Source organism: Lynx canadensis, chromosome D1, assembly GCF_007474595.2.
Source record: "Lynx canadensis isolate LIC74 chromosome D1, mLynCan4.pri.v2, whole genome shotgun sequence".
Taxonomy (NCBI): domain Eukaryota; kingdom Metazoa; phylum Chordata; class Mammalia; order Carnivora; family Felidae; genus Lynx; species Lynx canadensis.
The window spans coordinates 100,891,822-100,905,700 of record NC_044312.2 but is presented as its reverse complement, the minus strand read 5'-3'; the positions used below and the strand labels follow the sequence as shown (position 1 = coordinate 100,905,700).

General features: G+C 38.8%; 1 protein-coding gene across 1 annotated transcript; it reads right to left on the bottom strand.

Moving 5' to 3' along the window:
* Positions 1-10,380: 10,380 nt before the first annotated feature.
* Positions 10,381-11,292, bottom strand: LOC115525622 (olfactory receptor 4C11-like). Its single transcript, XM_030332872.1, has one exon. The coding sequence runs from the start codon at positions 11,290-11,292 to the stop codon at positions 10,381-10,383; it is 912 nt and encodes a 303-aa protein (XP_030188732.1).
* Between the last annotated feature and the right edge of the window lie 2,587 nt (positions 11,293-13,879).

Sequence of the window (13,879 nt, the reverse complement as noted above, 5' to 3'; positions counted from 1 at the left end):
TTTTGAAGTCAGTAAGCCGGCAGGTAAAGAGAGAAGAGAAAAAATATGGAAGTGAAGATGTTTTTAACTAGTTTTTATTTTTAAATCAATTCAAGTTATACTTAACAATGAAATGCACTTTTGTTATTGAGCAATTCTACACATTACTCAGCGTTCATCACAAGTGTCACAGAATGGCTACCTGTGGAGTATCTTGTCTCCCTTGATCTCCTTTACTATTTCACCCAGCCGCCCACCTCCCTTCGGCAACCAGCATTTTATTCTCTGTATTTTAGAGTCTGGGTGTTTTTTCTCTTCCTTCTTTCTTTGCTCATTTGCCTTATTTCTTAAATTCCACATATGAGTGAAATCATTCGCTATTTGACTTCCTCTGTCTGATTTATTTAGCTTATGGGCCCTCTAAGTCCATCCGCGTTGTTGCAAATGGCAAGATTTCATTCATAATAAGGCTAAGTGTTACTGCATGTACGTACCACATCATTTTTTTTAATTTACATGCAAGTTAGTGAGCATATAGTTCACTAATGATTTCAGGAGTAGAATCCAGTGACTCATCCCCTACATCTGACATCCAGGGCTCATCCCAACAAGTGTCTTCCTCAATGTCCGTTGCCCATTTATCCACCCACCCACTCACAACCCCTCCAGAACCCATCAGTTTGTTCTCTACATTTAAGAGTTTCATGCATTGTCCCCTTCCCTTTTTTAACACTATTTTCACTTCCTTTGCCCTATGGTCATCTGTTTTGTATCTTAAATTCCACATATGAGTGAAGTCATATGATATTTGTCTTCTCTGACTGACTAATTTCCCTCAGCAGAATACTCTAGTTCCATCCACATTGGTGCAAATGGCAAGATTTCATTCTTTTTGATTGCCGAGTAACACTCCAGTGTGTGTGTGTGTGTGTGTGTGTGTGTGTGTGTGTGTGTACCACATCCTCTTTATCCATTCATCTGTCAATGGACGTTTGGTCTCTTTCCATACTTTGGCTTTTGTCAATAGCGCTGCTATAAACAATGGAGTGCATGTGTCCCTTCAAAACAGCATACCTGTATCCTTTGGATAAATATGTAGTTGTGCAATTGCTGGCTCATAGGGTAGTTCTATTGTTAATTTTTTGAGGAACCTCCATACTGTCTTCCAGAGTGGCTGCACCAGCTTGTATTGCCACCAGGAGTACAAAAGGGTTCCCCTTCCTCCACATCCTCGCCAACATCTATGGTTGCCTGAGTTGCTAATGTGTGCCATTCTGACAGCTGTGAGGTGGTATCTCCCTGTGGCTTAGATTTGTATTTCCCTGGTGATGAGTGATGTTGAGCATGTTTCCATGTGTCTGTCAGCCTTCTGGATGTCTTCTTTTGAAAAGTGTCTGTTCAGGTCTTCTGTCCATTTCCTCACTGGATTATTTCTTTCTCAGGTGTGGAGTTTGACATATTCTTTATAGGCTTTGGATACGAACCCTTTATCTGATATGTAATTTGAACACATCTTCTCCCATTCCATAATTTGCCTTTTGTTTTTGCTGATTGTTTCTTTCACTATGCAAAAGCTTTTTGTCTTGATGAGGTCCCAATAGTTCATTTTTGCTTTCTTCCCTTGCATCCAGAGACATGTTGAGCAAGAAGTTGTTACAGCCGAAGTCAAAGAGGTTTTTGCCTGTTTTCTCCTCTAGGATTTTGAGAGCTTCCTGCCTTACACTTAGGTCTTTCATCTATTTTGAGTTTATTTGTGTGTCTGGTGTAAGAAAGTGTTCCAGGTTCATTCTTCGGCATGTCGCTGTCCAGTTTTCCCAATACCATTTGCTGAAGAGTGTCTTTATTCCATTCGCTTTTCTTTCCTGCTTTGTGAAAGATTAGTTGCCCATATGTTTGTGGGTCCATTTCTGGGCTCTATATTCTGTTCCCCTGATCTAAGTGTCTGTTTTTGTGGCAGTACCATACTGTCCTGATGATTACAGCCTTGGAATCCACCTTGAAGTCCAGAATGTGATGCTCTAGCTTCGGTTTTCTTTATCAGGATTGCTTTGGCTCTTCAGGGTATTTTCTGGTTCAACACAAACTTTAGGATTGTTTGTTCTAGCTCTGTGAAGCATGCTGGTCTTATTTTCATAGGGATTGCATTACATACGTAGATTTCCTTGGGTAGTATTGACATTTTAGCAATATTTGTTCTTCTAATCCATGACCAGGGAATATTTTTCCATCTTGTTGTGTGTCTTCTTCCATTTCTTTCAGTAGCTTCCTATTGTTTTCAGTGTATAGATTTCTCACCTCTTTGTTTAGGTTTATCCCTAGGTGTCTTATGGTTCTTGGTGCAATTGCCAATGGGATCGATTCCTCGATGTATCTTTCTGTTGCTTCATTATTGGTATATAGAAATGCATCCGATTTTGTGCATTGAATTTATATCCTGCGACATTGCTGAATTCACGGATCAGTTCTGGCAGCTTTTTGGTGGAACCTTTGGGTTTTCCATATAGTGTATCATGTCATCTGCAAAGAGTGAAAGTTTGACTTCCTATTTGCCAATTGGATGCATTTTATTCCTTTGTGTTGTGTGATTACTGAGGCTAGGACTTTCAATACTATGTTGAATAACTGGAGAGAGTGGATATCCCAGTCGTTTTCATGACCTTGTGGGAAAGCTCTCAGTTTTTTCCCCACCAAGGATGATATTAGTGGTGGATCTCTCGTATATAGCTTTTATGATCTTGAGGTATGATCCTTTTATCACTACTCTTTGAGGCGTTTCATCAAGAAAGGATGCTGAATTTTGTCAAATGCTTTGTCCACATCTATTGACAGGTTCATGTGGTTCTTCTCCTTTCTTTTCTAAGCAAGATGTATCACATTGATTGGTTTATGGAAATTGAGTCAGTCTTGCCTCCCAGGTATAAATCCCACTTGATCGTGGTGAATAATTCTTTTAGTGTTGGCTAGGGTCTTGTTGAGACCTTTTACGTCCATGTTCATCAGGGAAATTGGTCTGTAGTTGTTTTTAGTGGGGTGTTTGTCTGGTTTTGGAATCAAGGTAATGCTGGCCTCATAGAATGTGTTTGGAACTTTTCCTTCCATTTCTATTTTTTCGAACAGCTTCAAAAGAATAGGTGTTAACTCTTGTTTCAGTGTTTGGTAGTATTCCCCTGGAAAGCCATCCAGCTCTGGACTCTGGTTTTGGGGAGATTTTTGATTACGGATTCAATTTCTTTACTGGTTATGGGGCTGTTCAAATCTTCTATTTCTTCCTATTTCAGTTTTTGTAGTTTATATGTCTCTAGGAATTTGTCCATTTCTTCCAGATTGCCCAATTTATTGGCATATAATTGTTCATAATATTGTCTTAATATTGTTTGTATTTTGGAAGCGTTGGCTATGATTTCCCCTCTTTCATTCTTGATTTGATTTATTTGGGCCCTATCCTTTTTGTTTTTTGATCAAACTTGTTAAAGATTTATCAATTTTATTAATTCTTTCAAAGAACCAACTCCTGGTTTCATTGATCTGTTCTACTGTTTCTTTTTTTTTCCAATTTTGACAGAATTGATTTCTGCTCTAATCTTTATTATTTCCTGTCTTCTGCTGATTTGCTCTTCTTTTCCCAGCTCTTTTAAGTGTAAAGTTAGGTTGTGTATCTATGACCTTTCTTCCTTCTTTAGGAAGCTGTGAATTACAACACACTTCCCTCTTATGACTGCCTTGGTTGTGTCCCAGAGGTTTTTATCTGTGGTATTATCATTTTCATTGGCCTATATACTTTTTATGTACCACTTTAACTTATTGGTTAACCTATTCATTTGTTAGTAGGATGTTCTTTAGTCTCAAAGTATTTGTTGCCTTCCAAATTTTTTCTTGAGATTTCGTGTTTTACTGTGTTGTGGTCTGAAAATATGCAAGGTATGATCTCAATCCTTTTGTACTTATTAAGGGCTGATTTGTGTCCCAGTATGTGATCTATTCTGGAGAATGTTCTACGTGCACTGGAGAATATGTATTATGCTGCTTTAGGATGAAACGTTCTGAATATATCTGTTAAGTACATCCAGTCCAGTGTGTCATTCAAAGCCTTTGCTTCTATGTTGATTTTCCACTCACATGATCTGTCCATTGCTGTAATTTGGGTGTTGAAGTCCCCTACTATTATCGTATTATTGTCAATGATTTCCTTTATATTTGTCATTAATTGATTTATAAATTTGGGTTATTTCACATTGGGGCATAAATGTTTACAACTGTTAGACCTCCTAGGTAGATAAACCCCTTAATAATGATCTAATGCCCTTCTTAATCTCTTGTGACAGACTTTATTTTAAAATCTACATTGTCTGTTATAAGACTGGCTACTCCAGCTCTCTTTTGGCAACCGGGAGCCTGTTAGGTGGTTCTCCATCTCTACTTTCGACCTGAAGGTGTCTTGATGTCGGGGTGCCTGGTTGGCTCCGTTGGTTGAGCGTCCGACTTCAGCTCAGGTCATGATCTCATGGTCTGTGGGTTCAAGCCCTGCATCGGGCTCTGGGCTGACAGCTCAGAGCCTGGAGCCTGCTTCATATTTTGGGTCTCCCTCTCTCTCTCTCTGCCCTCTCCTGCTCATGCTGTCTCTCTCTGATTCTCAAAAATAAATAAACACTGAAGGTGTCTTGATGTCTAAAATGAGTCCCTTGTAAACAGCATATAGATGGATCTTGTTTTCTTTTCCATTCTGTTACCTTATGTCTTTGATTGCAGCATTTAGTCCGTTGACATTTAGAATGAGTCCTAAAAGATATGAGCTTATTGCCATTGTGTTGTTATGGAGTTGAAGTTTCCGGTAGTATTCTCTGGTCCTTTCTAGTCTTTGTTGCTTTAGATCTTTTTTGGGTTTTTTTCTCTTTTTTCCTCCCAGGGAGTTCCCCTTAAAATTTCTTGCAGGGCTGGGTTAGTGTTCACTAACTCCATCAGGTTTGTTTGGGAAACTTTTTATCTCTCCTTCTATTTTCAATGACAACTTTGCTGGATAATGAATTCTTGGCTGCATACTTTTCTGATCCAACATATTGAACGTATCTTGCCACTCCTTTCTGGCCTGCCAAGTTTCTGCGGATAGGTGTGCTGTGAACATGATCTGTCTTCCCTTGTAGCTTAAGGTTTTTTTTTCCCCCTTGCTGCTTTCATGACTCTTTCCTTGCCTGAGTGTTTTGTGAATTGGAATATGATATGCCTCTTTGATGCTCTGTTTTTCTTGGCTCTAATGGCAGTTTTCTGGGCTTCCTGGTTTCGATGTCTACTTTTCCACTATTATTTGCTCACATGACCCTTCTACCCCTTTTTCTCTCTCTTCATCTTCTGGGACCCCTATGATTTGGATATTATTCCCTTTTAATGAGTCGCTGAGTTCTCTCATTCTTATATCATGCTCTTTTGCCTTAGTTTTCCTGTTTTTCTCAACTTTATTATTCTCCATAATTTTGTCCTCTATATCATTGACTTGCTGCTCTGCTTCATCCATCCTTGCCACTATGGCACCATTTGACATTGAATGTCACTTATAACTTTTTTAATTTCACTCTGACACTTCTTTTATTGCCACGGAAAGCAACTGTGTGTGTGTGTGTGTGTGTGTGTGTGTGTGTTTTAAGCTGAGTAGTATTCTTAATATTGTGATTCTAAATTCTGTTTCTGACATCTTGCTTATAACTGAGTTGATTAAGTCTCTGGTTGTTACTTCTTCCTCTTCTTTCTTTTCGGCTTAATTCTTTCGTCTCATCATTTTGAAGGATGAAAAAGAATTAATAAAGTAAAAGAAATAAAGCAAAATTTAAAACAACACAAAAATATCAAATAAAGAATGCTGGATTGTAGGTGTGTTTTGGTCTGGTTGTTGAAAGAAGCTTGATAGAATAGAGAACAAAGGAAATAAAACAAGTGAAAAAGGGGGACAAAAAGAAAAACATTTGAAATTTAAAATAACAAATACAATAAGGTAAAATAAAATGAAATGATGAAAGTGAAATAGGATTTAAAAATTTACAAAAAAGTAAAAGTAAAGTAGAAAACCTAAAGAGAAATCTTTTTATAAAAATGGAAAATAAATATAAGTTTTTCTGTTTGTCTTTTCAAGGATGAGAAAAGAAAAGAAAAGAAAAGAAAAGAAAAGAAAAGAAAAAAGAAAATTGAATAGACGGACCAGTGAACAGAATGAAATATGGTTGAAAGAAATCCAGTTTCCCCCAGGAGTCAAACTATCAAGCACTTTATGGTTGTAAACTAAGCAGGCAGACACTTATGGCATTCCTCTAGAGCACCATTGGCCCACTTGGAAGGGTCTTGGTGTAATGGCTCAGTTCTCCATGAGATGGCGCTGCTTAGTTTGTTAGAGTGGAAGGTTGTGGCAAGCATGGGTGTGTATTCACATGCTCAGGAGGGCTGAAAATGGAAACACCAAGCTACCCAGTCTCTAGTATCAGAACTCTGTGAACTCCCCCACCAGCAATCAAGCACTCCTCCTTTGTCTCAGGCTTCTGTCCACTCCCCGCAACTACAGTGCCTGTGACCAAGACATCAGTCCACCAGGCAGCACCTTCCCCCCACATTTTATCTCAGATGGGACTGTGTATCCAACCCCTCACTTCTGAGGGCCTTGCAGCTATAACCCACTGAGATGCTTTGGGGGAGGTTCTCAAGAGCAACGGCCGGTGCCTCCCTGCCCCCAGGAAGGTTCACATGACTGTGACGTTCCAGATGCCCAGAGAGTGAAGCCTGGTTCCAGCCTGTGCTAGAAAATTTCATGCAATTGTGTAGCAGCAGTGATTCAGGGATTATGAATTATGGTAAATCACAACACAGATATGGCACCAGGCTTCACCCTTAACATGCTCGCCGCAACCCCAGTGAACGTGGCTGTTATCCAGGGTCTGCTGGGACCATTGCCTGTGGGGAGGCCACCCAGCGTTTACCAAATGTTATCCTGGAAGGGAAACTTCCTGTCCCCTACACCCCCTCAGACCTCACTGTCTGCTGCTGGGGAATTCACCTTTCCAAACAGAGCTTCACCGGGTATTGAGCTGTGGAGTTTCAGCTTCTGCCCACCCCTGTTTATGGAGACTTAATTAAACCCTCTCTTTTCTAAGTTCTCTTCCTCCCTTTCTTGTGGGTGTTTCCGCTTTTTTTCTTCTTCCCTAGCCTCTTTTAGGGGGAGTGCATTTCCTGTACTCGCGCCCTGTCTCTGTCCTCTGTCCACAAGCAAAAACAGCTCCCTACTATCCACAGCTTCTCTCTCCCCCAGTTTACCTCTCTGCACCATGTACCTGATGAGTTCTGTGCCTGAAGTTGCAGATTGTTGTGTTAATCCTCAAATCTCTTCTCTAGGTGTGCAGGTGGTTTTGTGTTGATCTAGCTGCATTTCAGGGACAAGAAAGGGAAAAAAAGACTTCCCTGCTGCTCCACCATCTTGGCCCCTCCAGTGGTGTCTACCATCACTTTCTAAATGAAACTAAATCTTGTTGAGGCCCAGTGTTCATACAAATTATAATGTAACCTTTCTTATGTAAAAAGGTGTTAAAACTGAAATGTTGTATAGACACAATGGATGTGAACTGTGTGTCTAAATCACCTTTTGCCAATTTCCAAACCAAAGGAAAAGATGAAGGAAAGTATCCTACTAGAAAAAGGATATAGACGTGGTCAAGTTATAAAGTGGCTAAGAGACTTGTGAAAAAAATCCTTAAGTAAATCACTGTAGAGATATGTCTGTCCCTCACCCCAGACTTCACATGTCTGTGTGTGTGTGTGTGTGTGTGTGTGTGTGTGTGTGTTTGAGTGCTGGAGCGCTACTCTGAGAACATAGCATGGGACCCTCCATATGGGTACTCACAGCAGAATGAGATAAGAAAAGTCAAGGAAGGAAGAGAGACTGGTTGGTATCAGGTGAGGGTGACTGGTTGACGTTAGCCTATGTTAGAAGTTTTCCATATAAATATAACTCTTTGGGAGCAGATATGCCTGGATGTTTCCTCACACACTCCCACAGAGAAGCCATAAGGAGAACTTCTAGGGACTAGCTCAAAAGAGATCACTGGGAAGGGTACAGAATTTGGAAGGAAACCACTGGCTTTCTGAGGGCTAACAAGGGGTCATCAGTGATCATAAGAAACAGAAATCTTCTTCCCACACCCAGGATACTATAATTAGAGAGCCTACAAAAATCCCCCAAAAGCAAGGCAAAGAAAAATCTTTCACCATTTGCCAGAAGCAGACACGGTGAGTGAGTTTGTTAAGGTAGCAGGTCACGTAAGACTTTTTAGTCCCCTGACCACTTCTTCCACCGTTATGAACTGACTTTATCTAAAATCTAAGGGAAGCTGGGGTCTAAATGATCTAAGCGTGAGAAGAAAATTCCCACAGTTTTCTGAATATTAATGAATATTTTCTTTCTCCCACTATATTAAATTTTAAAAATAAAAAAATGATAAGAATTAAACATTTATTTTTATTATGTCTTGGTCACTTAAGAATCAATTATTCTAAATATAAACTTCACATGACCAGATTCAAATGCTTCAGAAATGAAACTGCAAGACACAAAACTAGGAAGATCAGGAGTCTTCACTTAGAACATAAAACATAATTGCCTCTTGTAATATGGCACTGAGAGCTCTGACATATGTTCTCGTTGGGATTTAGCTATTTATTTGCCACCTCTTTCTATGTAGGAGTCTTGGGCATCTTAGATGAGACATGATAACATTTGGTCTTCAGTTGCTAGAAATGATCTCATACTTGGGAAGGTCATTGGATTCCTTTCTCATTAGCCTGTATCACTTAAAGTAATTCTTCTTGGTGCAAATTTGAAGGTAACTATACGTTCAGATATTGAAACAGCATCACATGACAGTACTTAATTATGGGATTATGATGTAGTGGAGGCGGACTTGGTGGTGGTTATGGTGGTAGGGTGTTTATTACAGATATCAATTAGTTTAACTTCAAAAATTAAAATACATATTTAAACATTCCTCTACAAAACCAGAAGACCATAAACAAAAAGCAGTAATGTGGACCTTCAATCATAGGATCTCCCAAAGAATAGGAAATTTGAATTTTCAGACACCATTGGGAACCATAAATAAATAAATAAATAAATAAAGGGTTTTCCCGATATGCAAATAAATGGAAGAGCCAAGGAAGTCAAGCTAATCTAGGTCAATTTTATAGAGATACCCAGGAACTGCATTTGTTTCCCTGCAAACGTTGAGATACCCAATGAGTGATTCTCCAATAAAAAAGGCAAAGCTTCTTCTATCCCACCTGGATATAGTTACCACTTTCCTTTCACCTTTGCTTTCTCTACACTGTACATTGTTTTCTAGCGCCCTTCTACCCCTTAACCTTCTGCATATTCCTGCTGCCAAACCCCCTCACTGACCCTGATCTGTGACGATGAAAGAGAAGGACCCTGCCAAAAAGCAGTTCCTGGCTGATACCCCCCATCACTGCCAAGTGTAAAACTCTCCTTCTCCCACCATTCACTGAACACTGAGAGTGTTTTCCAGAGACAGTCCGGGTTTTCACTCAGGTTTCCAGCTCTTCGTGGGTTTTGAGGGTCCATCCATGTCCCAGTGAGTCAGCCTCAGGCACAGATTCCAAAACATAATTTTCTCAGAACATCTTCTCCAACTCCCAGGTTGTCAAGACCACGACCTTCATTTCTAAATTCTGGTTCCATAGGGATTAGCTCTACATCCAAGTTCTTAAAAACTAGAATAAAATCTGTAGAGAATTAGTGTGCGCACACACACACACACACACACACACACACAATCATTCTGTCAATAGTCAGTATATTTTTTTCTGAAGACAAATCATACAGGAAGAGAAATTATCATGTGAATATAGCCAGCTGTCAAAACAATTCAACTGAGAGCCAGCCGAGGTTGTTCACAATGTTTATGGATTTTAAGTAATCCAATTCTTTTTTTTTTTAACGTTTATTTATTTTTGAGACAGAGAGAGACAGAGCATGAATGGGGGAGGGGCAGAGAGAGAGGGAGACACAGAACCGGAAACAGGCTCCAGGCTCTGAGCCATCAGCCCAGAGCCTGACGCGGGGCTCGAACTCACGGACCGTGAAATCGTGACCTGAGCTGAAATCGGACGCTTAACCGACTGAGCCACCCTGGCGCCCCTAGGTAATCTTATTCTAATGCCATCTTATCTGAATAAGTTGTGTATATATGTGTATTTATTCATAATAATTCAATTAAATATATAAAATATTAGTGAAATTAAAATTTCCCAGTGGATTTTTCCCACAATGAGAATATTTTATCTTGCCTGTCCATGAAGGAAAACCAAGCTGTTAAGGAAAAATACATTGAAATCCCTGAATATCCTGTATCCAAAGAGTCATGCTTTGCTACACCATAATTTCTTCATGGCTTTTTTCACTTCCATATTCCTCAGAGTATAGATCAGAGGGTTGAGCAGGGGCGTCCCAATTGTATAAAAAACAGCCACTATTTTGTCAATTGGAAATGTAGCTGGGGGGCGTGTGTATATGAATATGCATGGACCAAAAAATAAGACAACCACAATAAAGTGGGAGGTGCAGGTGGAAAGGGCTTTTCGCCTTCCTTCAGCACTGTGGTTTCGCAGAGAGTACAAGATGACAACATAAGAGATAAGCAGGATTATGAAACTCACCGTGCATATGGCCCCACTGTTGGAAACAACTAGCAAATTTATCACATAAGTGTCCACGCAGGCAAGTTTCAACAAGGGCTGCAAGTCACAGAAATAGTGGTCAATCACGTTGGGGCCACAGAAAGGCAATCTCAAAGCCAGGAAAATTTGTGCCGAAGAGTGGATACATGATCCCACCCAGGCTAGTATCACCAAAACACTGCACACGTGCCGGCTCATGATAGTAGTGTATCGCAAGGGCTTACAAATGGCTACATAGCGATCAAAAGCCATGAGGATGAGCACCAAGATTTCCATGCACCCAAAGAAATGGAGTGTAAAGACCTGAATCATGCACTCATTGTAGGAAATGGTCTTCTTCTGAGCAAGGGCATCCACAATCAATCTGGGGGCTGTGGTTGTAGAGAAGCAGGTGTCAGCAAAAGACAGATAGAACAGGAAGAAGTACATGGGAGTCCCAAGGGTCCTGCTTGTTTTAATAGTCACTACAATGAGAAAGTTCCCCAACAGTGTCGCAAGGTAAAAGATCAAGAAGACCCCGAATACTGCCTTCTGCTTTACTGGATCCTGTGTCAGCCCAAGGAGAATGAATTCAGTCACACTGCTATTCATCATAATACTACTGGCTGAAAGTAAGGTGCAGTTGAGGACAAGGGCTGAATCTGCAAAGAGAAGAAAAGAAGTGACAGCTTGGGAAGATCGGTGGGCTGAACTTTGAATGCCTTGCTTTTGCTCCATGTTATGTTACCTCTGACTGCCTTCAGTCCTCTATGACTCTTGGTAAATATGCAGATGCCGAAGCCTCTCCCAGATCTATCTGTTAATTCAGAAGATAACTGAATTGGATCAACAAAGCCTTCGCATCTGGGGAGATAAAATTAAATGTCCTTTAAAAATTATGATTTCTATCAAGATTGAAAACTGCAGAACTTCACTTCTCCTTTGGCAAGTGCCTTAACTATCTCAAAATTTAGCTTTCAAGTGAAAAACGGAGTGCAAATATTTGCCTTACCTGATCCTGAGTTTTCTTAAGAATTAAGATTGTTTATGCACACAGATACACACATATATCTCATGTGTTATGCGTTTTATCTATATGCTTTGACATATAAAAAAGACTATTCCACTAAGATTAAGCACTCATATTGTCGGAGAGTCCCTCTGGAAGAAAATACTCTCAGTTCGGTTCACTTATTTTTGGGTCTCTGACCCCTTCATCTCTGAACCCATCAGTTTCTTGGATGCAATATGCTTTATGTAAATCTATTTTGACCATCTTTTACTTACACCTTTCCTGTTCAATGTCCACTTCCCTGATATCATTATATAACAAAGGTCAAGGCAACTTTGAGGTTGGAATAATTAAGAAAAACTGTTTACCCTCTTGACTGTACTCTGGGACTAAACTCAGAATATTCAGCATCTCTACCTCTGAATTCAACATGCTATAAAATTCCTAATGATGCCTATAATCTAAATAGTTTTGTAACCAAGAGATATTCATTTTACCCTGATTTCACCAGCATACTTCTAAAAACTTCATCTGAAACATATCCCATAATTCTAACATACTATGTTATGATTATTCTACATCAAGTTTTTGTTCATAACATATTGAGTTTGTCATTGAAATCTTCATATAATATCATTTTGTGTCCTGATTTTGACTTGGAATTATTATAGCTCTTCTTCCCATGTTATCATACTTATCGTTAGTTTCACTGTTAATTTAATTATGTGACATTGTATTAAGTGTCTTAAATGGAATCTCTTTGACTATTTGTCCTTTGAGATATTTATATTGCTTCCAATTTGACTCACATAAATAGCAACTTAGAGTAGTTTCCCAAGTAATATGCTGCTGTCCCAAATGCTAGAGATTATCATTGCTGTGGATAATTACTAAAAATATTTTTCAATATGGTGTGTCCATTTATTAACTATATTTATGATGAACTAATTCATGTTTATCATTAATATTTCAAAGTATCATTAATATTTCAAATATTTCAAAGAAAAATGAAAGAAAATTTAAAGCTGTCTCCAAATTATTGAATTTATAAACGCACTCTCCAGAAATAACCACTTTTGGTTTTCTTTTAGAAATATCTTTTAAGAAACATTCTGTAAGTATATTTACATATGAATGTATCTCTACATCCTTTTACTGTATACACATATGGTCAATATTTCAAGGTTGATGATTTTGCAGAAAAGCTGATGAACATGCAAACAAACAAAAAAGGTTATTTTATGACGATCTTATTCTCTCATTTGGTTAGTAGAAAACAATTGAATTTTGTTATATACATATAAATTTTTTATCAGCAACCACATTTTACATTGTTGCTGCATTTTTAATGAAAATATTGTTCTCTTGAGAATTTTTTGTATTTGTTCAGTTCATATTTTGCAACCTTGGTATTTTATCTGGGATGGCTATTCATCAAGAAAATAACTACATTTCTTGGTCGAGAACACAGTTGCTCCAGTCAAATGTCTTGGGTTCAAATCCCAGCTCCACTCTTTACTAGCTGGGGAAAGCTACTTTACATATAACCATAGTTACACTGCAGATAAAATGAGAAAAAGATCCAGCTCATGATAAGTGAGAACTATGTAAGTCCCAGCCTCTGCTACTTTCCCTATTATGATTTTATTTTTTCCCTTTTTCTGTGACATTTTCTCCTTTTCTTATATTACAAACTGTCCATTTCCCCATTCTAATTTAGTCTTTTTTCAAAACATTTTCTAATTGTACTGCCTTTCCCTTCTTTCATAATTCCATATATCTTTGATTTTAAATATCAAATCACAATTATCTGGACTTATTGCAAAGAATGGGCAAAATATTCACTTCTTGTTAATGATTTTTGAGTTTTAAGATACACGTGGATGAAATCATTAATTATGTAAGGGACTATGTGGTTGGTATTAGAAGAATAGAAACCATCTGCAGAGAGAAGAGTAAAAATTCCTAAGAGACAGACGGATCAGTGAAAAACTCCAGATTCTGTTAAGAGATGAACTATAGCTTTGACTGAAGAAAGTCAGAATCTGAACCAGGTTCCCTGAGATGCAAACATCCTAAAGCACACTAGAGACGTAAGTTAGCACAGTGAGAGCATCAAGGCTGAAGCGGAACCACTGGATTCATACCCCACACACTGCTCAGTATCGTGGCATATTGCAAAATCCATAC

What these genes read in the sequence shown, in the direction of transcription:
- LOC115525622 (XM_030332872.1), bottom strand. Translation starts at nt 11,292, where the DNA reads ATGATGAATAGCAGTGTGACTGAATTCATTCTCCTTGGGCTGACACAG.